Source organism: Musa acuminata, chromosome BXJ1-11 (genome assembly GCF_036884655.1).
Source record: "Musa acuminata AAA Group cultivar baxijiao chromosome BXJ1-11, Cavendish_Baxijiao_AAA, whole genome shotgun sequence".
NCBI classification, from domain to species: domain Eukaryota; kingdom Viridiplantae; phylum Streptophyta; class Magnoliopsida; order Zingiberales; family Musaceae; genus Musa; species Musa acuminata.
Window position 1 is genome coordinate 32,711,236 of NC_088337.1, and position 27,889 is coordinate 32,739,124.

General features: G+C 37.4%; 4 protein-coding genes across 11 annotated transcripts in view; 2 read left to right on the forward strand and 2 right to left on the reverse strand.

Annotated features, from left to right (window-relative positions):
* The window catches only part of LOC103972396 (uncharacterized), a 28,401-nt gene extending 22,442 nt beyond the window's left edge, over positions 1 to 5,959 (reverse strand). For 2 of the 3 annotated variants that reach the window (XM_009386724.3, XM_018820849.2), the window contains exons 1-6: positions 5,667 to 5,959; positions 2,687 to 2,767; positions 1,553 to 1,652; positions 1,363 to 1,447; positions 1,206 to 1,255; positions 1,062 to 1,127 (exon numbers count right to left, since the gene is read on the reverse strand). In XM_009386724.3, coding sequence (XP_009384999.2) covers positions 1,062 to 1,127; positions 1,206 to 1,255; positions 1,363 to 1,447; positions 1,553 to 1,652; positions 2,687 to 2,767; positions 5,667 to 5,708 — 424 coding nt within the window. In that variant the 5' untranslated portion in view covers positions 5,709 to 5,959. The remainder of the gene's footprint in view (positions 1 to 1,061; positions 1,128 to 1,205; positions 1,256 to 1,362; positions 1,448 to 1,552; positions 1,653 to 2,686; positions 2,768 to 5,666) is intronic. The other variant, XM_009386725.3, reaches the window with a different exon arrangement.
* Positions 5,960 to 11,121: 5,162 nt separating this feature from the next.
* Positions 11,122 to 16,313, forward strand: LOC103972398 (calreticulin). Its single transcript, XM_009386726.3, has 14 exons — positions 11,122 to 11,283; positions 11,953 to 12,060; positions 12,211 to 12,403; positions 12,514 to 12,772; positions 12,864 to 12,920; positions 13,545 to 13,592; positions 13,679 to 13,765; positions 13,849 to 13,906; positions 13,986 to 14,053; positions 14,126 to 14,221; positions 14,301 to 14,348; positions 15,728 to 15,757; positions 15,845 to 15,922; positions 16,037 to 16,313. Exons 1-14 carry the CDS (start codon positions 11,181 to 11,183, stop codon positions 16,046 to 16,048), a joined length of 1,245 nt encoding a protein of 414 aa, XP_009385001.2. The 5' UTR covers positions 11,122 to 11,180; the 3' UTR covers positions 16,049 to 16,313.
* Positions 16,314 to 16,878: 565 nt separating this feature from the next.
* On the forward strand, positions 16,879 to 20,237 carry LOC103972399 (GTP-binding protein SAR1A). Its single transcript, XM_009386727.3, has 3 exons — positions 16,879 to 17,216; positions 17,333 to 17,464; positions 19,647 to 20,237. The coding sequence occupies exons 1-3, from the start codon at positions 17,088 to 17,090 to the stop codon at positions 19,965 to 19,967; spliced, it is 582 nt and encodes a 193-aa protein (XP_009385002.1). The 5' UTR covers positions 16,879 to 17,087; the 3' UTR covers positions 19,968 to 20,237.
* Positions 20,238 to 20,983: 746 nt separating this feature from the next.
* On the reverse strand, positions 20,984 to 27,851 carry LOC135585334 (uncharacterized). Of its 6 annotated transcripts, none has more exons than XM_065091231.1 (12): positions 27,746 to 27,809; positions 27,280 to 27,383; positions 27,116 to 27,199; positions 26,996 to 27,020; positions 26,813 to 26,895; positions 24,882 to 24,914; positions 22,927 to 23,005; positions 22,779 to 22,831; positions 22,323 to 22,383; positions 22,043 to 22,125; positions 21,297 to 21,366; positions 20,984 to 21,259 (listed from the first exon to the last, which is right to left on the reverse strand). In XM_065091231.1, the coding sequence occupies exons 2-12, from the start codon at positions 27,298 to 27,300 to the stop codon at positions 21,237 to 21,239; spliced, it is 615 nt and encodes a 204-aa protein (XP_064947303.1). In that variant the 5' UTR covers positions 27,301 to 27,383; positions 27,746 to 27,809; the 3' UTR covers positions 20,984 to 21,236. The 6 variants fall into 6 exon arrangements, with proteins under 6 accessions (XP_064947303.1, XP_064947302.1, XP_064947299.1 ...); XM_065091230.1 differs by adding an exon at positions 27,479 to 27,570 and having other exon boundaries at positions 20,984 to 21,366; positions 27,655 to 27,783; XM_065091227.1 differs by adding an exon at positions 27,475 to 27,570 and having other exon boundaries at positions 20,984 to 21,366; positions 27,655 to 27,783.
* Between the last annotated feature and the right edge of the window lie 38 nt (positions 27,852 to 27,889).

Genomic DNA, 27,889 nt, shown 5'->3' on the forward strand with positions numbered 1-27,889 from the left:
AAACTTAACCTTATTTATAATGATGGATAGAAATTTTGCAATCAGTGAGAAGGCTCTTGTTTCTTGAACAATTTCCAAGAGGCATGGGATCAAGAAAGGCATGAATGGTAGAGAGGACATCGACAAGTGTCAAGGAACTGGATGATCAAGCTAAGGGAAACTTAAAAACTTAAAATAGGTCTTCCGGAAAGAAAGTCAGAGCATTCAGGGAAAAAATGCTCCAGTTGAAGTTGGAATATAGTTGGCCTAATCTACTAAAAAAATGTTAAGATCAATCTTTAGATGAACTGAGCTAGTCTTTACCAAATTGAGATAAGTATAATACGTGGACATGTTTCTGTAATTACTCTTGTATTGGAATCATATACCACTCCTGCAAATGATAAGTACAAATTGCATGGAGCAATAAAGTTGAAATGGAAATCCTATATATTCACAACTCCTTTAAGGGCTTTCAAACTAATACGATTGACTTCTCTATTTTAGATATTTTCAGATTAATTTCACCATTAATTTCAGTAGCTGTTTTAGGAACCATTTAGTGTATCAGAATTCTAATATGGTTATAATATATGCTAAACAAGTTGTTTAGCTGGTAGGAGCTCTATATGAATTATGAAGAATTTGACATTAAAGGATGATGACAAGATTACTTTAAAAAAAAGTTTTCCCGGGCAAAACCTATATATATTGATGATGTAAGGCTACGAGGTTCAAACTTAGCTGTTACATCTCTTTTACGAAATTGAAATAATAATTTAGATTAATAGCTTACTTCTCTAGTAGATAATTTGTAGATCGGTCCCCTACTTGAATTAAAGAAAGCCCTGATAAGAGCATCTTATCTTGATCATGTCAAAACCAATTAGAATAAATGGAATACAAGCCATTATGAATTTGTAAAGCAAGTTAGTCATGATCAGTTTACATTTGATGAATTTCAGACGTCTGAAAAACTTAAACTTCAGTAAAACAACAAAACAATTCAAACAAAAAAGGTAATGAATCTTTGCAAAAAAAATATAAAAAAGGCTATAATGCATATCAATGAGAAAATCTACCATTGGATAATAAAGAGCTAGTAGCTTCAAGATCTTCCATCGCTGGACGAGGGCCAACCTCAAGATCTACAAAATCTCATGTTTGGAATTATAAGCAAGCTTGATGCCTTAAAGTATTTAAAAAGATTGCAAAAATCAACTTACCACCAAGACTACTAAAATGGAGGTTTCTCTGAATTTCGCATATCTGGTCCCTAAAAACATCAGCACAATATTGGTGTATTTTTCAAGTTATACAAATGAAAGTGAAAACTTCAGTAAACTGACTGCAAAAGAGGACAACAATACCAAAATGAACTACCATATATAGCAGCAGCCTGGAGCCTCCTGAAAACTAAGTGCCAATTCCGCTTCTGCTTCTGGATCTTTCCATGAGATTATGGTATCTTAAGTTCACAAGAAACATGACATTTCAGGAACACATAAATAAACAACTTAGGGATCATTTGCCAGCCCAAATATTTAAAAAGAATAAAAAAAAGAGCATACACCTTCTTGCCTTGTGTAGATATCATTTGAGGAGACCGAATGTTTGAGTAAAAAGTCATCCTCTTCTTCATCAACCACAATCAAGCCAAGATCCTCGGTCCCCTGAAGACATGATGATGCAATAACGAAAAAGAGCTATGTTTAAACATGTATATTAAGTTATTAACTGGTGAAGAGTATGATCACAGAACTAGTTGTTGGGCTAAATACCGTTAAAAGAACCATTATGTTTTTTTATAATTCAGTACTTTTAATTAAAAAATTTATTGATCTCCTATTTTTATGGTAAGGATTCAGGAAAAGTCTCCAATAACTTGTTTTCAAACTCAACTAAAACTATGCATGAGATGTTATGATCTGATAGCTACTATCAGATCACTGGTATATGAAAAGCCTACAACCGCTGCAATGCATTACCATATGAATGGTACCTATTCTTGATCCCTCAGCAAATAACTAAGTGTTGCAATTGAGATGGCTTCAGTACACAGTTTGCATGACCGATCACCAATCAAAAAATTCCCATATTTCTCGTTATCAAGCCAAAAAGGATTCATACATAATGTTCTAAAGCAAGGTTCGCCGTACCGTACCGTACCGGCGCTTCGACCCGGGCTCAGTACCGGTACGGTACGGTATACCGCTCGGTACACCCAGGTGTACCGAGCGGTACACTCACGTGTACCGAGCACTGTACACTGTTACAGTGTTACTGTACACTGCTACAGTGTACTGTACACTGCTACAGTACTCGGTACGGTACGGGCGGTCCGCGTACCGCTGGCCTGTCGGACCGGTACATACCGCCCGTACCGGACGGTACAGTCCGGTATGGCAAACCTTGTTCTAAAGCAACGGAATTGTGCATGCATGAACTATGTCCATATCCCATATTAAAAATCAACAACACCATAAGCAGCTTTAGTTTACAAGTCTAAGTCGATCCCTATTTTTAAATATCTACTTTCTTTTTTTTGGATCATCATTAATCAGAAAAGGCAAGCAATCATTAAAAAAAGGATACAAATATCCGTGACAAATAAAATTACGAATTTCATAATAATAAGCTACAAATATTATTAAATAAACAAAATATTTATAGATATTACATGAAGGTCACAGGAGAGAGACAAAACCTCTAAATAATCAATTCTGACATGCCCTGTGCCCTGATCATCCCAATTACCTTCATCGTTCAACCGGTAAACCTTAACTCGCTGAACCATTTATAAACCAATTAGTTAGTAATTCATCATAAGCTGCAGTGTAAACAAATCAACTAGGAGATAATAAACAAAAACGGATGATGTTGACTTCAAAAGAAGGAAAAATGAACAAAAAAATCCATAAAATGTGTGAAAAATCATTTTCCGAAATCACATTAGATAATATAGACGATCAATCTCAACTATTAAATGACGGTTCATCAGATTGACAGGTTTAACATCAGCCAATTCCTTGGCCGTATAACCAAAAACCAGCTGGAGCCAGTGAAGGGAAAGTTGGAGGACAGAAGACAGCACAGCCAGTAGGCATAAGAAAGAGAAAGGCAAGAGAAAAGAAAAGCATGACTGCGAAGCAAAAAAGCATATACAATTGTGTTCGCATTCACCGTCCGTTCTCACCATGTTTGTCATCCAATCACCACTATATTTGCAATTCACTGCCATGTGAGACAGCAAAAAAAAATAGTAATAAGATAGGGAGGGCAAAGAGGATAAAGCAGCTCTGTCTCTCGAGGTACGAAGGATTAATTACAAAGAAGGGACTTCATGTAACTGGATTCAGAACTAAAACTGAATCTTGCCAGTGCTCTCTTCAGAAGAAGTCTCTTTGGAGGTGCATAAGGCACCTCGAAGTACCCTAGGCTAAAAGTCTTAAACTAGGCAACTTCTGGGCAAGCACCTCGGTCGAGGTGTTAGACAATCAGAGGCTCACCTGGGCCTCACCTTAGCTGCCAACCCAATAAGCTTTTCCCTACTTGCCACTGGCACATTGACCCTTTCTATGCCGTTTATTCTATAAATACTAATTCAATCTTAAATTAATATAAAATTCATATAAAGTAGATAAACAAACTAAAATATCAAAGATATTACTACCGATAGTATATTAAGTAAAATCAAGCACTCAAGTCTTAATTTGTGGAATCCAATTGATCCTAATTCTTGAAATAGTACCAATGAGTTAAATAAATAATTAATTGAAAGATGAATGTTAACATGTCAAATGCAAAAGATGATGTGGTTTTTTTACGATCAAAATTTGATAATGGGTGACATAACAAGGGCATTTGCGTTTCGAAAAACAAGACTATACTAGACAACAACCAAGATTACAAACATGCGCCAAAGCATCAAGTTCAAGCATAATAAATATTGAAGAAGAAAAGGTTAATTCTGATAAAATAGAAGATGATATTAAGAAATATAAACTAAGTGGTGAGGAAGATAGGCAAACAGATAATGTTGATGATGTGGGCGGACCTTGATTATCATTAGAAGTCTTGAATGATAAATGTTTGAATTTTCTAGTTTTGATAATAACAAATGAAGCAATGTGATTATAATTTTGTTGATTGAGCACTCTATAGACAGCTCAGCTTATGTAATTTGGTGCTTTGATGATAATCATCTTACATATGTAATGATATAGAACTCATTTTGATTAAATTCTTGTTTTAATGAAATAATGAACTTGGATATATTTTCATAATTTTCATGAGGTGAGTGCATTACTTTACTCAGGTGAGCACCTAAACAAACATCTAAAGCCTCCAGCAATAAGGCATGTTGTTGCCATAGTGCCTGGCGCTTTTGACAACACTAGTCCAAAGTTACAAAAAGAGTTTATCTATATTTTAGCACAGCGAGAGCTAAGAATTTTGACAAGAATTAGAATTGAAATTAAATATGACTAGATGCCACATAAAGTAAGAATCAATGTAATAGTTTAAGTCACAACACAAGTAAAAGAAGATGCAACAATGTGATATAATTAATATACCATTCCTGACATCACAGTCACTGATTCATGTGCAGGGTTCAGGGTGTTACTAAGGCTCTTTCCAAAATGATCCAACAGGAAGCAAAATAATTAAAACAAATAACAAAAAATTTACAGTTGATGCAAAAAAAAAGGCATCAACAGCGCTGTATAAGCACCACATGGACAATGAATGCCAAATGTTATTGAGTGAACTATCCAGCAACTAGCTTACGTTAATTTTCTGGCAAATTAAAATCCTTGATCCATGTCATTTAACCAAATACTTTGATATGCTTTCAAGAGTTCAAATCCAACTGCAAACTAAGAGGCACAATGTTTTTCAGGAATGTGTGTCATATGCTCCACTTTTATATGTTTGATTATATATTCATTAAGGCTAAAATATTTATTGTTTTGTTTTGAGATTTCAGCTTTTGATTTAATGCGAACATTAGAAGAGCACAGTCAAGACTATGCAATTCTAAGCTACATGTCATACACCACCACTGCAGCCTCACTTTTTGGCTGTTATGTTAGTAACTTAGTATATCAGTTTGTTGATGAGGAAATTGACTATCTTATGCTGCCTAAAAATAAGTGTATCATTCTGTAACGTGAAACAACAGAATACAGGTTATTACCATATATCAAATGTGTAGGTAACGTGAAACAGCAGAATACGAAAAGAATGACAGCTAACAAAAATAAACCACGGGGAAAATAATGCTGTAAAAATAAACTATAGCAAAACCAAATAAGCCACGTCTCCTGAACTAAATGAAGGCAGGCAAACCGGGACACATGACGATATAAAATGGGCTAGTCGCTGACGGAAGTGATTCCCTGGACGAATCAAAAACAGAAACAAAAACCCGAAAGGTAAAGAAATTGGTACAGGCGAGATGAGCGCCTAAGCTGATAACAAGGGCCCATAACCACAGTGGCAGAACCAGTGGATTACTAAACAAGAAGGGAACACGAGACCCTAAGATAGCAAGAACAGTGCAAAAATCAAAAGGATTCAAGAAGACAAGCACCGATCACAAAAACTAGGGCACCCAAGAAAAAAGAACCCAAGATCTTTCCCTAACGGGAAACGAATTTTCAGAAACCCTAGAAAGAACTGACCAAAGAACTCGAGGAATTGGACGTCTTGCCCTGGGCGCCCATCACCAGCCCGCCGCCACCGCAGCTCCTCCCGCGACAATTCAAGGGGGAAGGTACCCAAGATTCCGAGGACGAGGAAGAGGAACAGGGGAAGAGATGGAGAAACGGGCGGGTTTAGGGCGACGAATGGAAAACCCTAACCGCCATTAACGACGCAGGAGAAGCCCACCCTTTTCCCCTTTCTCGTTCTTCCCCCCCTCTCTATCTCCTTTTCTTTATCCCTCTCTTTCTTTGCTCTCCCTACTCTTTATTCAGACAATGTAGGAATAGTGAGACGGAATGAGGCGACCTAATAGTTTGCTTTGCGTCGTCCAATATTACGGAAACGCCCTCCGTCCTCGTAGGGGCTCCGAGGCTAGTGCGCCACGGCTGTCCCTCTCCAGGCAGGATCTAGGAAAAGAAAGCGTGCGTGGGTCCCACTGAGGTCGTGGCTTGTTCGGGACTTCGGTCAGTGAGGGCCTGGTTTGAGGTAGGTTCCCTGAACTCTGCATCGTCATAGACAGCTGATCTGTTGCTATATCTCGCTTTCCCTTTTTGACGGTGGGACGGGGAGGGCTTCGCCGTGCCTGGCTGACGCAGCCGAGCCTGAACGCGCCGAGGCGGCCCAATAGGTGACTCACGCGTGACGCATCGCGCAATTGGTCAAAGCCATGGGCCTCGGAAGGACGGTGGGGCATACGTGGCAGGTGACGTATGACGGTGATCGTATTCATTTATCTTGGATTATTAACTCAACCACGGGAGAGACGGACTCGAGAAACTTTTTCCAACCTGTCCTCGTGTAGGTGGTACTTTGGAGAATCTCCTCAGAAGCTCGATATTTCCATCTCGAAGGCCCCTCAAATACTCATGTGTACACGAGTCTAAACCACATCGGGTTGATTCAGGCATCAATGATATTTTTACGTGATATTTTTGCTATTAAAAAGAGGACCCAATGTTGCACGAACATCCGTTCGTCGATCCTCTCAATGAACACTTGAGCAAAGAGGCATTGTACCTAACTTATAATATTTTCACCCAAAGGAGACAGTAGCCACTCTTTCTGGACATTAATGCATCTACCTCCGTGTAGACTCCAATACAATACTAGTTCATATTTAATGTCCTAGGTCTCTCACCTCCAAGGATGACTTTGGTCTACCTCCTCATTCTCATTGATGTGTTCTTAAATCTCATTCACCAAGTACATATGTTAATAAGAATAATATAGGTCGTTGATTCACTTTTTTCCCAACTAGTCCAACAGATGATACCACCAACTCAGCCATAGTCCCCAAATCCATGACCAATGGTGTCCATTGAGATTCCTCAACCCGACGCGATGTTGACATCTCAAGAGCACCCATGGCCAACGGTGCACTTTAGTCATAAATCATGAAATTCAATGAATCATACCGCCCTCACTTTGCCCTACTTGAATTTGAGACAAGTCGATCATCATTCACCTAGTAAATCCAAGAGGAACTAATTTCAACAAATATTCATCTCCCACCCATGGAAGCATTCAGTTGTATTATCAATCCGATGGAGTATATTACAGTGTTCTATGCCTAAATGTCGTTATATGATATCTCGGATGTCCTAATGTGTCATACCTTCTCGATCACATTAAGAGGCCATATATAAGAATGGTACACTTGCTTAAAGCCACTTTTCATATACTATTTCACCCAAGCTAGCATTAGGGTTTGAATATCACTTCAAAAGGAAAGTATGCCCTTGGTCTTCGGTGACAATAGTCCTTAGACTTAGGCATGAGAAGAAAGAAACACTTACAAATTTTATTGCTCAGTTTACAAATGAGATCGAGGCATAATAGTTATTCATCATTACTCATAATGTAGACCTTCATAATGGGGCTCAAGCCTTCTCATTTTTTTTGTTATTGATAGGGAGACCACCAATAATTATACCCTAGGTACTTCAAAGGGTCAATCAAGGTATTGCTAAGACAATGGTCTCAATTAAGTATGAGGAGTCATGCAAGAGGTCAAAGCAGGAGCAGCCACTATTAGTCTCGACCCGAGGTCATCATAGTATAGCAGCCAAAGTATCCTATCTAAGGTCAAAATTAACATATCTAAATATAACAAATCAAAGTTTTCCTACAGATAAAGAAGGGGCTCTTAAGATACCCTCATCTAATGAAAACCCCATTAGTGAAATGAGATAAGTTCAAGTATTATAGTTCCACTAAGATTACGATGATGACATCAAAAAATATCATGACCTGAAAGAACAAATTGAAAAGCTCATATAACGAGGGCACCTTAGGCAGTTCATTTGAAAGCACCCGGAACTTTCACCCCAACCTCTGGGGCTAGTGGAGAGGCAAATTGATGTTATAATTAGTGGACTTGCCTCAGGAGGGGAGGGGAGAGGACTCTGAGTTGTAAAGTTTATACTTGAGTTACCAATGAAAAGCATCCGAGAATGAAAAGCGACTAGGAGATAACTTTCAATGAGGAAGAGGTGGAGTATCACGGTCTGAATCATGACAATGCTTTGGTAGTCTCTATATAGATGATTAATGCTCAAGTGAAGAGGGTCGTAATCGACATAAGTAACTCTATTAATATCCTTTGATGCTTTTTGAAAACTTAGGTTGTCACTAATAGCCTTACCTTAATAACATCACTACTAGGGTTCACTTGCGACTTTATCTTACCTCTCAGTGTTATGAAGCTATATGTCACATTCAAACATGAGCCCTAATCTAAAATAATATTGATTGAGTTTATGATAGTTACAAACAATCATACCTATACTAAATAGATTAAAGACGATAATGCTAACTTACCACATAATAATAATTTTTTTAATGAGAGCCAATATTAGAGAGCTTAGAAGTAACATAAGAGAGTTACAACAGTGCTACTTGATGATGGTCTCGGCCTAAGATATCACATATAGACCCTGGAGACTTAATCAAATTTGTTCCATATCTTGATATGGTAGAGTTGCTAATCGAGGTACTCCTAAATAAAGCCCAACCCACCCAAACCATCAAGGTTAGGAAAACCCTTCATGGGGAGAGGCGGGTGCAATTTATCAACTTTCTCAAGGAGAATACTAAGGTGTTCGCATGGTCACCGACAGACATATCAGGAATTGACCCCAACATAGCTCAACATCACTTGAACATTTTTTTCAAAACATAATCAATGAAGCAAAAGCATTGTAAGTTTGCTCCTAACTGGCATAGAGTAATTAGTGAAGAGGTAGATAAATTGTTTGGATCAGGGTTTATTGTCGAGATGTAGTACCCTCAATGACTCACCAATATTATACTCATTAAAAAATCTAATGAAAACTGAATGATATGTTGACTATCTCGTGTCAACAATGCATGCCTAAAAGATAGTTATCATATTCCTCGGATTGATTAATCAATTAATATTATCTTGAGTCACGAGCTTTTTACCTTTATAGATATATTTTCAGTGTACGATCAAATCAGAATAGCGTCAAAGGATCAGGAATATACCTCCATCACATACCGAGACATATATTGCTATCAAGTCATGCCTTTAAGTTAAAAAATATGAGAGCAATATACCAAAAAATGGTGAACAAAATATTTAAGCATCATATTAAGAGAAATATTTAAGTTCATGTGAATGACATAATAATGAAAAGTAAGAGCAGAAACACACCTAAGGGTATTGAGATATAAGAAATCGATGACTATGATTTGCAATTGAGGTGTTCACCTACGAGGAGTTGAATCAAGGGACTTGGTGCTTGAAAAGCTAAAGTTAGCAACCCAAACTAAGAAGTGCCCTATTTAGTCATCAAAGTCGTCCAAGATGAAACCGATTACCTCAAAACAACAAAGAGAGTGGTGTTGCTAAAGGCACGAAGACATCCCTTTGTGTCAGGTTGGGATGACTATGCCTTAAGCATCAAACCTTGGTTTTACATGTCTTTGATGCTATTTATATAAAAAAATACTTTCATTCAATTAAAGGAAAGAAAGTTTTAATATTTTGAAAGATTATACCAACTCGACTAAGCCTCTATATCTAAAATGAGACATTAACTTATGAAGTAAAAGATTAATTGAGTAGGCAAGCCCAATGATGCAACAAAATAAAGATATAAGGATTAAGTTGGGTAGACATACTCGACAACTTAGAGAATGTCAACATAACGTGATAATACAATAGACTAAGTATGAGAGAGAGGTGACGAATTAGGGTCATCGTTAAAGAGGACATAGGTAGCTATTAGAATATTTTGGTATTTGAGATACTCGGTGAATGGATCTTCTTCGATCTCTACCCCAGGGTACATCATCTTAAAACTGGCTAAGACGATATTAAGTTATGATATATTTAGTTATTGTTGCTAACATGAAGATGTGACAATGATGTGGTCAACTTAAGACATTGTTCAACCTATATAGATTGCCTAACCACAAAAATAGCAGAATTAATTACAGATTGTCCATTATACTTGGACCCTATTAATATTATATGATCTTTGTACTAAGAAAATTTAAATTGAGATTTCTATAGTTTTAAAAATAAAATAAATAACTATATTTATTCTGACATCGTTAGTTGCATTGATAGAAAACATAGCACAAAACACCATGTGTTAAATCGATATAAAAATAATAACCAAAAAATAATTTTAATAACTCTTCTATTTATAATGATTTTACTAGTACAAAAATAATTTTAATATCTCACGTGCACGTTAAAATTATCTTTTTTATATAACTTTCATATCAATCCAATAAATGATGTCACATGTTATATTTTTCACCAATATAATTGATAATATCAGGATAAATAAAATTATTTATTTTATTTTTAAAATTATAAAAATCTCATTATAAAATATTCAAAAATAAAAATCATGATACAAGTTGAGATGGGTCAAACTGAGGGCAGAGCTTGTGGAACGCCCACTAAATACTGCTCGATTCGACCATGCTCTCGTGCTTGGTCGAGCCTAGTCACACTGACATGTTGACGAAATGCCACGTAACCGTCCATCGTCAGCAAGAAATCAAGTTCCATTGCTTACTTATTATTTGAATTCAATGTCCAACATGCCCTTCTCGTTAGCCATAAATTTCACTTTTGTTCTCGAAAATACAATTAATAAACCATCGTAGGGATAATGATAGTGGCACTGACGTAAGTATTTGATAATCGTAGGCCTAATATTTAGGTGTAAATTCCACATTAGTCTTTGGTAATTAAAAGAAAAAAATCCTTGGAGCAGCCCTACCGCCGTCTGTCATATGTTCTCCACAGACGGCCAGACACGTCGATTTGCCACGTGGCAACGATCAATTGGGTGTTCAACCTTTTGGCCGAGCATAGTTGAGGCTGAGGTAAGTCCACCGGATGGACACTGTACTACTCTATCTCTTCTTCTATTTATCTTTTAACCTCGACTCCTCCGTCTCGATCCAAGTAGTAAAGCTCGATAGACTGACAATAGGGGGAGCTCAAAATGGCGATACGGAGGAGGTCTCCCCTCGCCGCCGCCATCACGGTCACGCTTGCCGTCATGTCGATCGCCTCCGCTGAGGTCTACTTCGAGGAGCGATTCGGAGGTATGTGCGCCTTCCCGATCTCACTTGAGATCTGCGATCTGAACTACTCTTTCTACGCTCGGTAGCAGCCATTACTTCGATCTCTCTTTGGATATCCTTCTTCTCCGATATGATCTCCCTACTTCTCTGTTAGCGATCTGTAGTTTGGCGGCCATCCGCCGACGATGATGCATATGATTTTTCGATCATTTTGCTTGTACAGGCTACGATTCATTAAATAGATCGATGCATTACATCTGACGCGTGATTTATAGTGAAGTTGATGGAGCGGTGGATAGAAATCTTTCTTTCTTTCTTTGCGTTGACCTTTTTCAGTCTTGGACAGGAGGCGGCGGGAAAATACTGATATATTCTTTCACCTGGACTTTGTTGATTTACAGCTTTATCCCCGCTATTGTGAAAGATAGTGTTTTAGACGTTTCTGTTTATTTTAATTGTTTGCTCATCGAGGCTTCACAATCGTCGTGGCTGTTAGTTTGATGGTTCTGACAATATTTGCCAAACGTGTGATGTGTTAAATCTTCCTATCAAATGCTGTGACATGCCAGATTGCAGTACAGGATTTATTTAGAATAAGGAGTTAATTTATATTGTACAACGATCACAAATGGATGGATTTTCATTATACTCGATTGATTCTTTTCTCTGCATTTCTTTTGTTATTTGAAGATGGATGGGAGAATCGGTGGGTCAAATCTGATTGGAAGAAGGATGAGAATATGGTTGGCGACTGGAACCATACCTCTGGCAAATGGACTGGTGATCCCGAAGATAAAGGTACTCCTCTATAGATTGTAAAGATCATTGTATGATCTTTGTTGTAAAGCTGCAGTCCAAAGCTTAATATCGAATAATTCCACTATGAAAAATTTGGATGCCTTTTGTTGATATAGTGATCTCTTGGTTTAATGAATTCCTTTACTGCAGGCATCCAGACCACTGAAGACTACAGATTCTATGCTATTTCAGCTGAGTTTCCTGAGTTCAGCAACAAGGATAAGACATTAGTGTTGCAATTCTCAGTTAAACATGAACAGAAACTTGACTGCGGAGGTGGCTACATTAAGCTGCTAAGTGGTGAAATTGATCAGAAGAAATTTGGTGGAGAGACCCCCTATAGGTACTTTTTACCTTCGTTGATTCCCTTCCATATAGCAACTGACACTGTACCTTCTTATTTATTTTCCTTTTTAGTAATCCAAATTGATTGTCTGCATTTTGAAATTGCAGTATCATGTTTGGGCCTGATATCTGTGGGTTCAGCACCAAAAAGGTTCATGCTATCTTCACACGTGATGGAAAGAACCACTTGATCAAGAAAGAAGTTACTTGCGAGACTGACCAGCTAACTCATGTTTACACTTTCGTTGTCCGCCCTGATGCTACGTATACTATTCTTATCGATAACAATGAGAAGCAAACGGGTAGCCTATATAATGATTGGGATATCCTTCCCCCAAAGCAAATTAAGGATCCTGATGCAAAGAAGGTAAGCACCTTCTAGTAATTAATCTTAACTAGCTGAGGATTGTGTTCTTTGATTGTATGCATTTATTTGATTGAATTGTCTGATGTCATAGCCAGAAGATTGGGATGACAAGGAATACATCCCTGATCCCGAGGACAAGAAACCAGAGGTAATCTTGACTTTATTATCATACCTTTTCCCGTTTTGGTTTGGATTTTTGCTCAGGCAATGAGGTGGCACTGTGCCAGAGTTTGTAGTTCTTTACTGTTTGTTTTGGGGAGATGTCAATGTAATATTTTGTATTTACCCCTTGTATAATAGAGCTGTTGAATGACTTTGCACTCTGTTGTGTTTTGGCTTGCAAAAAGGCTGCAATTTTCTGTTCTGTATCAAATTCAGTGCTGCCATGTTCAGTATTTTGATAGGAAAAAAGTGGATCATATACATCGTGCATGTGCGTGTGTGCGCTATATATATATATATATATATATATATATATATATATATATATATATATATATATATATATATATATATATATATATATATATATATATGCGATTATATATAATGGGTTTTTTGTTCAGTGCTTGTGCATGAATTTTTGTGTGTGTATATATGTATTGTAATTTTGCTATTATTGATCATTTTAATTTTCATCTTATATTTCTTTGCATGACAATAAGAAACATACATCTATGCTTTTTGTTGCTTACACGCTATTCCTATTTATTTTATCTTGATGTATGGTACCTTTTGATGGCATGAAACTAACTTAACCTTATTGATGAAGGGGTATGATGACATTCCTAAGGAGATCCCTGATCCTCATGCGACAAAGGTATGATTTTCTTAGTACTGCTTCTAGGAAGTGTTGTTCTTGTGTCATGTACTCTCACCATCTTTTGCTATTGTGTAATTGTCCAGCCAGAAGATTGGGATGAAGAAGAAGATGGTGAATGGACATCCCCAACCATTCCAAACCCTGAATATAAGGGACCCTGGAAGCAAAAGGTCTATAGAGCTAGTCTTTCTAACCAGCATCAGCATTAGAGCTTGATTGAAAATCCTGATTATTTGCTTTGCTCTCTTTACAGAAAATCAAGAATCCTAATTATAAGGGGAAGTGGAAGGCACCAATGATTGACAATCCAGGTACTTCTTTTTTGTTACTTTGAAGTTAGTATGTTCTTCCTTTTCTGTCAGTTGACTTTGACCTTTAATCTCCATGCAGATTTCAAGGACGATCCCTACATTTATGCTTACCCCAACTTGAGATATGTAGGCATTGAGTTGTGGCAGGTAAAGCTACAATTCCCTCCACTTGAGTCTAATTTCCATATTGAGTGTATGACAACCTTATGTGCTTTTCAGGTCAAAGCTGGGTCACTATTTGACAACATTTTGGTCTGTGATGATCCTGAGTATGCTAAGAAAATTGCCGAAGAAACATGGGGCAAGCTTAAGGATGTAGGCGTTTCAAAATTCCAATTGTTGACAGTATCTCATAGAATAATCAACTACTAAATTCTTTTATTTTATTTTTCAGGCTGAAAAGGCTGCATTTGATGAGGCTGAGAAAAAGAAAGAAGAAGAGGTATGCTGGCATTTTTCTCACCTCAGTAGTTCTTATATCCTGTTGTTTTTTCAGTGACATATGCATATCCTTCCATGCTATTTTTCTTTAAAAACTATTGCATTTTCTTTCAAAGATTATACAATAGATAAAGATTGCTGGGGTTTGAAGAGATTCTCTTCTTATATAACCAATTGATGACAAAATGTCTTTCTACTCATTTCTTAACATAGATTCCTGAAATATTGAGTTGTGTTACAAGTGCAATGCCTTTGGTGCTGTGTGAGTTAATTTAGATCTTCATATAGATTACTTTTCCAATTAGGTAGACTTCTATACATAATGATTGCATGGATTTGATTTGACATAAATATGTTCTGATAAATTAGGTGGTTTCTTCAGATATGTAAATTAAGAAAGCAACCAAGTTATCTAGATTTAAATATATTATCCAACACACTATTTTCTGAAGATTTTACAAGTTTCTGGGTTCCTAGGGTCTGTGAGGGAAATTCTGAGATTTAAGAGAGAGCTTTTTGGACTTTACGTCATATCATGACCATTTTAGAAAGTGCATTAAAATCTGGTTGTAATTTTCACAAGTGGTTGATCCACTGTCCTCCATTTGGTGTTGAACTTATGAATTGAGAATCACATAGGGAGCCTTCTTCTACTCTAGGCTCCTTCCACACGCTGTCTTATTTAAATGCTACAAAACCATGGTTGTTGGATGGGGAAGGAGGTTAAGAGCGGAATATTTATGTCGCTTTCTAGCGAGAGTTTTCTTCCCTTGGTGTTATTAGCATTTGGCCCCAATGGTGCATAAATACCAAAAGGCCTTGCAAGACCTAATTTGCACTCTAGGAGATACCCTTTCAAGTTGTTTCCCTGCTTAGTATAGTCTTTCTTCCAAACCACCGAGTTTTCCTTTCAATGGGACTCCAGAAGTTTGCCCCTTGACACACTTGCCTGCGTCCGTAAAGCCCATATAGAGTCCCCATCAGCGATAAGATTTCAGTTATTTCAGATTTGCGGCTTCACTGATATAGATAGTTTGGGATGTATACACCCCTTACCAAGTGTTTTTCTCCCTTTTTATATTGTGTTGAAAATTTGATTGTGGTTAATGCTAACTCGGTCTCGATCATTAGATATATATTCCGATTGATAGATTGCATTGCTTAATCCACAACATATGTGCATGTTTGGGTGCCTACCTCCCTCGATGATCTAGAGGCAATGTGGATGACATTTCATCTGCCATTTGTTTTCCCTTTTGGCTCAACGGAAGCTCTTTATTTAACTGGTTCTATGCTTAGATAAATTTCCATGGTTCTATTGACCTTTTCGGGGGTGTAGAGTATCTTTCTAAACAAGTTCTCTTGTTCCTCTTATAACAGGAAGTCAAGGATGATGAATCAGATTTAGATGTAAGCTTCAAAATGATATTTCTTTGTGCATCTTCTTTTTCCCATATTTTAATAATTGTTTTGGCACCCTTTGCATTTTGTGGGTAGAACGAAGATGAGGATGATGCAGAAGATGCTGATTCAAAGTCTGATTCAGATGCAGAAGAGGACAATGAAACTCCCCATGTAATATTCTCTTAGCTCTGATGTCTCCCTGTTTTTCCCAGAGATTTTGTGCAATTATAGTTGTTGGATCTGTATAGTTGTGTATCTGTAAAATTCTTCTCCTGATGGTTTCAGGATGAGCTTTAGAGGAAGAAGCTGACAGAGTCTGCTACAATTTTCGCCAGCAGTCTACAGACAAATTGATGGCTTAGTCCTTGAATTTTAATTTTATTTTGAGAATTTATCACTTGGAGAGAACAATTTGAGCACACAGCAGCATGGTTACTTCTGTCACACACTGTTTCTGGACCTCAACTTTTAGCTTCATTTAGTTCTTCAGGATGCAGTAGCTTTTATATGAACTAACAACAACTTTCATTTGTCATTTATTTCTGGTGTTTTGATTGTGATATATCCGGTGTTGTGGTTGTGTCATGCAAATGTGCAAGTCAAGATGAAAAGTAGCAGGCATTTGCTGCTACTTTTGCCCTCATGGAATCCAACAGTAGCTCCTGCATATATTTTTTTCCTCTGCTGCAACATGGCTTGATTAGGTAACCTACAACAACACTCGATCTTTCTAGATGCCTAATGTTATTGAACAGATAACAATCATATACAAAAGTTGGTATAGATGCGTACACGTATAATTACTATTTTGGCTGTCCAATCGAGTCCGTAAACAGAAGAGAAAGGAGGAGGCATATGCAAATCAAAATGTGACGAGGTGCATTTTTATATCTCAAGTTCATTTATAGCTTTCCATAATCTAGTTTTAAATGCATACGTTACAAATATGGTTGATCGATATCCCTAAATAGCCATAAAGATCTTTACCCTGATGCAATACCTATCATCACGTAATATAGAAAGAGGAAATCGATCGAGAGAGGCTTTTAGTATATAAAAAGCATTTGAGTCGCATCCAACTCAACGGAGGAAGAAAAAAAAAGCAAAGACAGCTTTGACTACCCTGGAATAATACATATACCCTCACGCCTCATTTTATTTTCCTTTTTATTATTTTGCCGTTATGCGTTAGGGTTTCCTCGTCTTCCGCTGTCTCGTTCCCATTTGACGAGCAGATCGGGGACTCACGGCCCCGGAATCGATTCCGGTCGCCGGATCCGATCCTGATCGTGCGTTTAGTTGGTCGTCCGTCTTGTGGAACTTCTCTCCGCCCGCGATGTTCCTGATAGATTGGTTCTACGGAGTCCTCGCCTCTCTGGGTCTGTGGCAGAAGGAGGCCAAGATCTTGTTCTTGGGCCTTGACAATGCCGGCAAGACCACGCTGCTCCATATGCTCAAGGACGAGGTCGGATCCCTCGTCCTTCGTTAGATTTCTCGTCGGTCATTGATAAGAGAGTTGTGTCGGTTTAGTTTTCTTCGATTTAAGGATGTGTTGGTTGTAATTAGTTTGTTCGAATGCAGAGATTGGTCCAGCACCAGCCGACGCAGCACCCCACGTCGGAGGAGCTGAGCATCGGGAAAATCAAGTTCAAGGCTTTTGATCTGGGAGGGCACCAGATTGCACGACGTGTCTGGAAGGATTACTATGCTAAGGTCTCTCAACATTCTACACTCTGTTTGCTTTTCGGTTAGGAGTTTACTGCATTTTGCTTGTACTTATCCTCCGTTTGAAGCCTATAATCTTCATTATGGTTATTTTGAGAATTGAATTTTACTCGTTTCACCCAAAGGTAATCTTTCAATGGCCTATATGCATTCGTTCCTTGATATTGTTTCAGTCCACATACAGATTTTTTTTATGATTTCGGTGATCATCAGGTCATGTGTTGGATCACATATCTTTTAGCTGTGGTTTAGTTTTCGTTTTCATATGTCTCGTGGTGTTGAATTGAGAAACCAGAATATTATGCTGTTACGTATTTTCTGTTCCGTGATATTTGACGTTTGAACTTTGTTCACCCATGGCAATGCACAATTTCTGACTTCAGCCATAAGATCTTATCTATTTTGTGTCCATCTTTTTTGGGCATATCACAGATCTAGGAAGCAAATAGATAACCTTGGCTGTGTGTTCAGTCCAACTCTGAGTATCATACTCTTTAGGAGCATATTCTCGAATTCTAGTATTGTTGAAATTTGGCTTGATTCTAATGTGACTCTGCATCTATAAGCCTGAGCCAACTGAAATAAAAGTCATTTTGGAAGCAAATCCCACAATTACTTAACTTTAGGAAGAACTTAGTTGTTTTCACATAAAAAATCGTTGTTCTGAAATAAAGAAGCATGGCGCATGATGAGTGTTGTGAGGATAGTCCACACGAGAGCATGATGAGGGTGCATCAATATGACATCTTTGAGAAAAAGAAATGCAATAAGGATTGTAAATGATGCAGCCATTTTAGAATTTAAACATATTACTTGTGCCCGCAAGGCATACAATACATAAGCTAATTAAATTGTTTGGAAAGCATTCTCCTAGCTAGTCCTTAATTATCTTGTTAGCCTACCAACAGGTCTGGAGGAGTCTAGTTTGGGATGCCCATTGGCAGTATGACCCGAGTTGTTATAGTAGTCTGCCACAGTCTTGCCCAGGGCTTGATCCTGCTCATGCCATACTTTGGTTTTGCAACACACACCATGTAGCTGATCTGACCTGGCAACATGTCATGCTAGCCCACCGACACAGGTGGACCTGCAATGTCTCTCGTCTATCCATCACAAGAAGAAATTAGGGGTGTGCTTGTCTAACAATTTGACTGTCTGAACCCCTCTATCCGATCCGATCCTCCCTGATTGCCTCACTTACCTGTTTTCCTTGTTTTCTCCAACTCCCCCTGATTTCTTCCATTCTCGTTCTCCGTTTCTCCATTTCCACTGCCATTGCTGCAAAAAGACATGCACAAGAGCGGCATGTAGAATGGTGTCCTCACTCTCTTCTCACTTTTTACAATCAAGTATGTGCATTTGAGGGTCGTGTTGTGCCAGATCACCTCCGTGCATGGGCTGGGCCGGATACCAGATCTTACCAAGTAATCAAGAGATTCAAGACTGTTGTTTTAGTATAAAAATGACAATAGGTGAAGCAGCCTATAATCCAACAGCAAGCCCAATCTATAAGATGTACAATAAGTTGAGCTCGAAGCTTTTGGCATAAGCCTGTATGCCTTACCTGTATGGTTGGTTTTGGAAAAAGTTTCTCTGATAAGTTGAGTTTTAAGTTTACTTATGAACTTTTGGCATAAGCACGTATAATAAGATGAGTTATATGTTTAGTTGGTTTTGGAATACATTACCTAACACTGCTTTGCATAGTTGGTTTTGGAAGAAAAAAAAAGGTAATCCGGTACATCACCTAACAATGCTTTGCATGGCAGTGGTCTCCTTTTACTGTAAAGATCACCACATCTATTCACCCTTAAATGAGTTATTTCTTTGTTATGGATGCCATTCAAGGAACTTGGTTCACTTTGGATCTCTTGATGCTTTTTAAGGTGCCTGTGCCTGCTACTTTAGATTTCTTTCTCATGGAGTACCATTAAATCTTTTAGGTTCTTGTTACAGTTTTTGGTATGTTTTAATCTTCTTATCTGATCAGCAAACTACATATTATCAGCCAAGCTATCAATGCTGTAGTTTTTCAGCCAAAATATGTCCAATTACTTTGTGCATTTATAGTTCAAGCCTCTTGCCTCTCCAGATCATTGTATTCGTTTGTATGATAGATGTGATTTTGTAAACCTTCTAAAAGGCTGTGTTTTACTTGCTGTTTAAATAGGTGGATGCGGTGGTATACCTGGTGGATGCATATGACAAGGAGAGATTAGCAGAGTCAAAGAAGGAACTGGATGCACTTTTATCAGATGATGCCCTGGCCAATGTCCCGTTCCTCATTCTAGGGAACAAGATTGACATTCCATATGCAGCATCAGAGGAAGAGCTATGCTTCCACCTAGGTCTGAACAACTTCACAACCGGCAAGGGCAAGGTGAACCTAACAGACTCCAACGTCCGCCCCATTGAGATCTTCATGTGCAGCATCGTACGTAAGATGGGTTATGGTGATGGTTTCAAGTGGCTTTCCCAGTACATCAAGTAGGGTCGAGTCTTTGGCGTCTCATGGCCTGAGACCGTATATGGAAACTTAAAAACTTTGCAAGCCAAATGATCCTCGTTGGTCCGTCGGTTTTGATATGGAACTCCTTTGGTTCTCTCGTAGTGGGTCGGTCCATGGAAATTTTGATTTGCAACATTAAAATCTGATCGGAGTCTGGGTTTCGATTGAGTCAGGCTGCTCATGCCTTTCATCCGGATATGTCCATTTGTTTCACGGAGGAGCACTAAAACGAGGTTTCAGAGGTTTTGCTTATGGTGTTGGTTTACTTTTAGCTATAATTTCTCGTCAGGGTATACCTTTTGTTGGGCTTTTTCAGCTATCAGGTTGTGGGGGGAACATGTTCAGGATTGATGTGGCTTGCACAAAGAAGATTCAGAACCGTGTTTCTCTAGTATTTAATTTCGTACCAAACATGGCGTATGTGCCTGTCACGAGAATTTGACGACGCAATAGTTGGTCCAACCTCCTCCTATCTTCTGTCCCCCAAGCTGCAAAGAGCTCGAGGACAGTAGTATTTTATGGTGGTGATACGTTGGCTAACCTTTTCCTAATTAACCATGCTATTTATTGTGTCTGCAATGCCAGTCATTTTTTTTTTCATTTTTATTTTTTTTTAGAAATATAATTTTAAGCTACGATATATCTTATGATTTTATTTTTAATATCTATTTGCACACTTCAGAAATTTTGGATGTAAACATGCATCCCTATTTTAAATAATATATATATATATATATATATATATAAATTCATTACATTACATTATGCTTATAACTATCTCTTATGCAACTCAAACTTTGATAAATTTTCATTAAAAAAAATTAACTCAAACCTAAAACCTATTGCTTGAGCAACAATTAATTAATCAATAATTCCATGTCTCAACAGTCACTATTTCGAAGGGCTGCTGGTGGCAGAAACAAATAGCATTCATTACCAACAAGCATACTCGGATCACTGCCCACTTCGATAATGGTGTCATCAAACAAACCCAATCCTGCCGCGCACCGCCACCATGATTTTAGCAAACCAAAACTGGTTTTAGATGTCAACTGATACTGTTTTGGCTTTGGTGGATAAACCCAACATTTTCTGCACAATTTAGGAATTCAAAAAACCCTAGCATCAATCATGACATTACAGACAGGTTTGCAGTTCAACGAGAGTGAGATCGAGAGGACTTCCAGCCTATGATAATAAGCCATTACAAGTGTTTCAGGTTGGAAGATCCATGCAGCCGATGCCTACGTATCACTTTTTCGATGATCGGAAACCTCCAAAGCCCGTATCACTTTTTCGATGATCGGAAACCTCCAAAGCCCATCATCGCAGCAACATCGGGATCGACATCGTCGACTTCCTCTTGAGCAGCCTTCTCTTTCTAAAACCCAAAGCTGAGCTGGTTAGTAATCAGAGCAGGAGATACAATGAATGCAGGCATACACAGTATATGTACGAAAAAATGTTTTCCATAATCAAATGTTGCCTCGGATCAATAAAGAAAGGAATAAAGAAAATCTTGCCACAATGTTTAGCTACTTTTTCATGTGTTTGTAGGTTCACATGCAAAACTTCCAAAGTTCTTGCTGTGCTGGGCCAAACCATCAACAGCATTGATACTGATAGCAAAAGCTGCCAAAACCTACTAAATTTATCTATCTATCCATCCTTTCATGTAATTATTTACTTGTGAGTGGAGAAATAAGCACATGTTCCATGATGATTAACTCCTTTATAAGCAATTTAAATTAGTCTGGAAAATCAAAAGTGCAAGCAATGGTATAATTTTATCAATGATAAAATTAAGTTTGATTTTCTTGGTTCTCATCTCACAAAGTTCCAAAAAGCAGCCAACCATCAAATGACGTGGTGGTATCTATATTTTATCTTTTTTTTGAAAATAAGTGGTGGTATCTATATTTTATCTTCACATATCCAAACAGAGTCATATTATTTGCCAAGTCTAGAAAATCTGGCAAGATGACAAAAAAGGTAGAAAACAAATAGCAACAGGAAAAAGAATCCCAGTCCAAACCATAAGCATGAGAACTGCTCACCTTCTTCTCCTTTTTCTTTTCTCGACGCAGACGCTTCCGCTCCTCCTCCTCTTCCTGCTGTTTTCTTATCCTCTCGTCCAAATCTGAAGCAAGCACATTAAAGTTTATAAAGCTAGCCGGTATGAGAACCAGCAATTAGTTCCCACTCATTTTTATACAAAGATGTGGACATTGGCCTATAGCTCCCATTTTAAATTCACCACGCTGCACAACTGTAATAATGATTGACGAAACCAAACAAGACAACTATAAGGCTATAACAATCCACTCAATTTCTTACCTTGCTCAGTGAAGCCCTCTGGAGCTTTCCGCTTCTTAAGCACTTCAAATCGTTCTTGGACCTGAAAAAAAAGATAGAATAAGAATATATAAATAATATTAGGGAGATCAATCAATAGTTTGAGCATGAAACACTCTGATCCTCGCATAGCAGTATGCCAAGATTACATGAACAAACTGCAATCAAGCCACATCATAGATACAGCAATGCATCATATACGTCAGCTGTTTCACATCTGAGCCAGTCTTCATCTATTCATTTTTCTTCAAACCCATATAAGATAACAACTATCTCGATAAAAATATCCCAACACAGATTAAAAATCTACAAAGCATAGATCACTTTGTTTCACTAAAAAGTAACAGAATAAGCCCTTCAAAATAATTGGTTACTTTATTCAAATGGCGATAAATGTTCGGAACTTTTGCTCTCAATCAACTGAGAATAAAGTAATACCTGTTGAAGAGTTGCCCTTTCCACCCGCATAGACATGCCCAAAGCTCTCTGATCTGGGTAGAACAAGAAGTCAATAACCGCCAGCATCAGTGAACCTTCCAAGTCAGGTCATGCCCCACAATAGTAAAAAAGGGCATAAGTCACATACGTTTCTTGCCATTGATGTGATCCAGGTAATTAGCTGAATCTTTTACAACACATTCGCAGACTGCACAGTAGTATCCAGCCTGCAAAATACAAACCCATTATATTGAAGACCAAAACCTACAAGGCATCTATTCACTAGCAAATTGATGGACATGGACTTCGTGACTAAGTTATCAATTGAAGAAGTCTCAGCCATCATGTTTCTAATACTTAAAGCATCTTGGGCTTTCCAATAAGAGGAATTTCATTAAAGAGGGACTGCTTTATATATGGTAACTTCTGAGTTTTCAAGGAAAATGTCTGGGTGTCCAATAACTTTTGCCTCCTTCCCTACTCTTTTTTCTTGTGCTTTTGTGTGTGTGTGTGTTTTTGGAGAGGGTGATAGTGCAATATGATTATATTAAATGCAGTATAGCTGCATATTTTTTGTAGGGTGATGGAGCAGAAATTAAATGAAAATCAAACATAAGGTGGAAAAAAAACATTGTCAACCAAAGAGGCGATGATTAAGTTTCCTTTCTAGAAGTATACCAAACATTTCTTTATTATTTTTTCTTTGAAAGCAATGTTCCTTTGAAACATCCATCAACAATTGGAATCTAACATGATATGTAGTAGATGAAATTATGATGGGCAATGATGCAGAACCATTGAAATGATATAGTAACACAATGAAAGAGCTGAGTTATGGCTTGCAGTCAAGTCATCCACCATCTTTTCAAATCAAATAAGCAGTAATCACGACTGATAATAACTATGGCAATAGAGACATATAAGAGGCTTAGCGCCTTCAACAATATTTTCTCACATAATAGTATTAAAAGCCATCAATTGAACCCATTAGGTACCAACATCTATCTCTCATTGGTTGCCATGTAAGAACTAAGGGCAGTGACATGACACATCCTTTAACTTGGAATGGCTATAACCATAAATCTTTTTGCATAGTTTCTGATTCTTCTACCCTTCCACAGCTTCAAAAATTATCAGCACAAATATGTAAGTTTATTCTCCCTCTAATGGGATAGTACTCAAATCAATTTGAGCACTTCATCCATGTAATGGCTTACTACATCCTCACCATCAACATAATTCGTCTCCTAATTTATTTAAGTCTACTAGCCTTCTCCTCATCTAGTGATTTTCATGCATAGAAACCATCTAAATGTATTTACTTCTTATACCATCCTTCAGTTGACAATATACACAAGGAGGATATTGACACGTTCAAATAGAGAATAAACATACACACAGATGTTAATACAGAAATTATAAATTTCAATATGATTTCATATCATGCAAAATAGAAACTCCATTACTAATTCTTTGCATCCTAAAAAAACATCTTTTCAAAAAAAAAATAAAGGCTTCAAAAGAGGTTTCTTAGTGATCATGCTTAATGCTGTACTTATTGCAAAGGCTAAATTTTGACATCCTAAGCTTAACAAACATGGCAGTCTATGGTGCCTAAAGATATCACTAGATTAGCTTAATCATCTTATCATGAATATACAAGGAAAATACAAGTTCAAATGCCAATAAGATCTAAAACAATAAGGAATACTTCTACAAGAACAAGTGTTAATCTCAAAGATATGGAAGGATTCACTTTTACAATAGTTATAGACATAATTAAAGAAAATTAATCTCGAATATATGCAGTTTAGGCTGTTTTGTGATGTTAGGAAGAATTGTTTCAATCAAAGTTGAGCCATGCTTTAATTATCATCGACATTAGTAAGATATTTTTTTGATTCACCCTCCCATATCAGACATAAACAAACTTTCAAATTAAATTTAAAACATACTTTCATGTAGCACCAAAGTTGGTAAATTTAAATCAAACTTTCATGTAGCACCAAAGTTGTACAATATGCTAAAAAAGGTCATAGATTCCAATAAAAAACAAAACCACATTTGCGTAATTCTAAACAGTTTAATGTCCACAAAAAATACCTGCTGGCTTAGTGGTGCTATTGGGGTAACAACCTGCAAAAATGAAAGAATGTAAATTATGAGCAACAATAAAAAATTTTGTTGTTTTTCTTGGTCAACCTAGACAATCAAGATCCGTCATAAATAGAACACCAGCAATTACATGTTTTCAAGTTTTGTTGATCTATTATAATAACATACAAACAAGAAGTCAGACAAGTAACTTATAGATGTTGGGCCATGAATATCCTAAAGATTTTAGATAAAATAGAAGCGATAATGATAGGAACCATAAATTTGCCCCAAAAATTATGAGTATTGTAAAGCATGTTTTCAAAGAGACTGAATGTGGGCAAGAGTGTAAGGTAACCCCATTGATATGGAGTTAATGATATCAAGAAATAGTCAAGCTAACTAATTATTTAACAAATTCTGCAAACTAAAAAAATCCCTACCAACCGGATGATAACTTTGTTTTATACCAAGATATAACTAAAGAGAGATATTTAAAATCGCTCAACTTAGAGGGGAATTATCGCAACACTATGATGCTTTTGAAAATAATTTTTAAGCAAAGGCCAACATATGAAGCATTTATTCCTAAAATATAAATTTGATTTTATGTTTAAAAATTATCTTTGAAAGCAATTTATGTATTATTACGATTAATGAAAAAATATAGAGGACAAACAAACACTTGCATAATTATCATTAAGCAAATGACAAAATTTGATGAGGATATTATAAATAGAGTTAAGTAACATAATTAAAGAAGCAAGGGGTGTCAAGATTGTTGTATGAACGTTTTTTGAACCTTGGACTAGAAGAAAAGTTCAACAAGGCAGTTGGGTGACCAACTATATTCCATGTGTTAGATTGTTGAAAAATTAAGAAACAATATGTGCAAGAAGTTAGCATCACCGAGATAAGGATATCAAAATGTGTGGGATTCCTAGAAAATATAAAAATAAAAAGAATGAATGATCAAGAAAAGTCCTAATTGAGTATAAAATTCAAGAAACCATTCGTGTAGTATGCACATGTCCAAAGGAAATCCATAAATGCATCATATGGACAAGTGACCTAGGATAAGTGGTGTAACGAGAACTAGATGAAAGAATTAAAGAACTTCATTAAGGAAAACATTGGGTGGCCTGATGTCTGGTGATTTGGCGAGTGATATTGCCCTTACCTATATCCATGTAACTGACTCCACAGAATCATTTTTCACTTTGGAGGTACACATCTTAGCCTCTTAAGAGTGAATCTTTTCCGCAAAAAAATAATTAATAATGATTAAAAATTTAAAAGTATCTATCCGCTCCAATGCCTGGACTGAGACTTCATCTAAAAGCCCATCTCACAAAACCCACGCATATCCCCAACACAGGAAGATCAAAAGCTAGAGAAGAATTTCCCTCACCAGGAAAGTCACCAATGATAACAAGAATCCAATTTTGGAGAAAACCATCTTTTGTTTATTTGGTACAGAACAAAGTGATCATGAAATTCAAAACAAGTATAACTTGTTAAGAAAGGGTGCAATAGAGGAAGTAAGGGTAAAAATAAGAATCTTGCAATGAGCTTCGATTTATGTTGAATGCTAAAGACACTGAATAGAGAAGATACATAATGATGATGGTGGTGGTGATTGTTTTTTCTTTCTTCTCTAAAAAGTTTGGTAGATGTAGTCCGTAACTGCCATTATTGCTAACAGATTTACAAATCTGGTTATATATTTATAAAATGGCCATGATCCTAGACAAATAAAAAAAGACGATGCATGTCCAGAAAACAACAGTAAGTAAATTAATCACCAAAGAAAGCTCATACATTTAAACACCCTTTGTTGCACAAATTCTTCCACATCGTCAAATGAGTATTTATCATGGAACCATCATAAATTTCTGAGAAAAGAAAATCGTAAGCAACTAAGTGGTGTCATAACAAACCTGAGTTTTCCCCAAGCGGGATTCAAGGTCAACTTCATAATCCCTGTGCTTCAGGGGTTTCCTTTGGACAGGAGGGGCTTTTTCTGAGATACAGACATCAAATAGGGGTATAAGATTGACTAAAAAGCCATCAATATGAAACAATGAACCCATACAGAAGGCCAGCATCCTTATAGAGTTTACCTTTGGATTTAAATCTGCCCTCCTCCTGCTTGACAAAACAAAAACACAGAAATAAACAAATGATGAGATCAAATTGCCCAACAAGTCCTTGATACGTTTATTGCTGGTAAATGCAATCACCTCTTGCCTTTCTCGTTCTCTGGCTTTCTGAAGAAACTCTTCCCGATCCCACTTCCTCCGAAAAGTGTTGTCAACTCCAACAGCCTATGCGTACAACAGGTAGCAGACATGTAAACGGCGGCATAACCCGCTTCCACAAAAAGGCACTTACGAAAAAAACTCACATTAGTGCGAGGCTGAGCCATCACGATGCGTCGTCAAGACAGGTTCCTCGGGGCCAAGCAAACAGCAAAAGTTCCCTTATCTTCAAGTCCAATGACCACAATCACTGCAAAATTAATATGAGATATCACGATTCTGGATCAGCTAGAGCACCTAAGGATAAGGGCATGGAGTCGAAGAAAGTCGAGATTTGATACGTATTTTAGCTAGAACTTGACGAATCACTAGCACCCGTTCACTCTAGGGAAACACTTCGATCGAAAAACCAAGACCGCGTATACCAATCCGCATCCCTGATCCGGGAAAAAGCAAATAGAGCAAAGATTTGGACCTAATCGTAGGAGACTCTAGTTGAAAAAAATAGGGAAAACACAAACATATCAAAGATTTTGACTTAATCCAAGGATTCTCTTCTCGGAAAGATAGGACGTCGAATACCGACTAGGGTTCCTCGCTACCAAATCGTACCGTGCATTCGTGAGCCAAGAAAGGGGGAGCGAGGATCAGAGGAAGAGAGAAACGTACCTCCGCGAAGAGCAATTCACATGGCGCAATGGAACCCTAATAACGGGTTACAGAAGCCGTTCTTATATTGATTTCATAGAATAGATA

Coding starts and splice junctions, on each gene's coding strand:
- LOC135585334 (XM_065091228.1), bottom strand. CDS start 27,300: ATGGCTCAGCCTCGCACTAAT. Junction 24,915..26,812: donor CCCGCTTGGGGAAAACTCAG/GTTTGTTATGAC, acceptor TCATTTTTGCAG/GTTGTTACCCCAATAGCACC. Junction 22,832..22,926: donor TCACATCAATGGCAAGAAAC/GTATGTGACTTA, acceptor TGTTCTACCCAG/ATCAGAGAGCTTTGGGCATG.
- LOC103972398 (XM_009386726.3), top strand. CDS start 11,181: ATGGCGATACGGAGGAGGTCTCCCCTCGCCGCCGCCATCACGGTCACG. Junction 12,404..12,513: donor GGTGGAGAGACCCCCTATAG/GTACTTTTTACC, acceptor TTGAAATTGCAG/TATCATGTTTGGGCCTGATA. Junction 14,349..15,727: donor AGAAAAAGAAAGAAGAAGAG/GTATGCTGGCAT, acceptor CTCTTATAACAG/GAAGTCAAGGATGATGAATC.
- LOC103972399 (XM_009386727.3), top strand. CDS start 17,088: ATGTTCCTGATAGATTGGTTCTACGGAGTCCTCGCCTCTCTGGGTCTG. Junction 17,217..17,332: donor TCCATATGCTCAAGGACGAG/GTCGGATCCCTC, acceptor GTTCGAATGCAG/AGATTGGTCCAGCACCAGCC. Junction 17,465..19,646: donor GGAAGGATTACTATGCTAAG/GTCTCTCAACAT, acceptor CTGTTTAAATAG/GTGGATGCGGTGGTATACCT.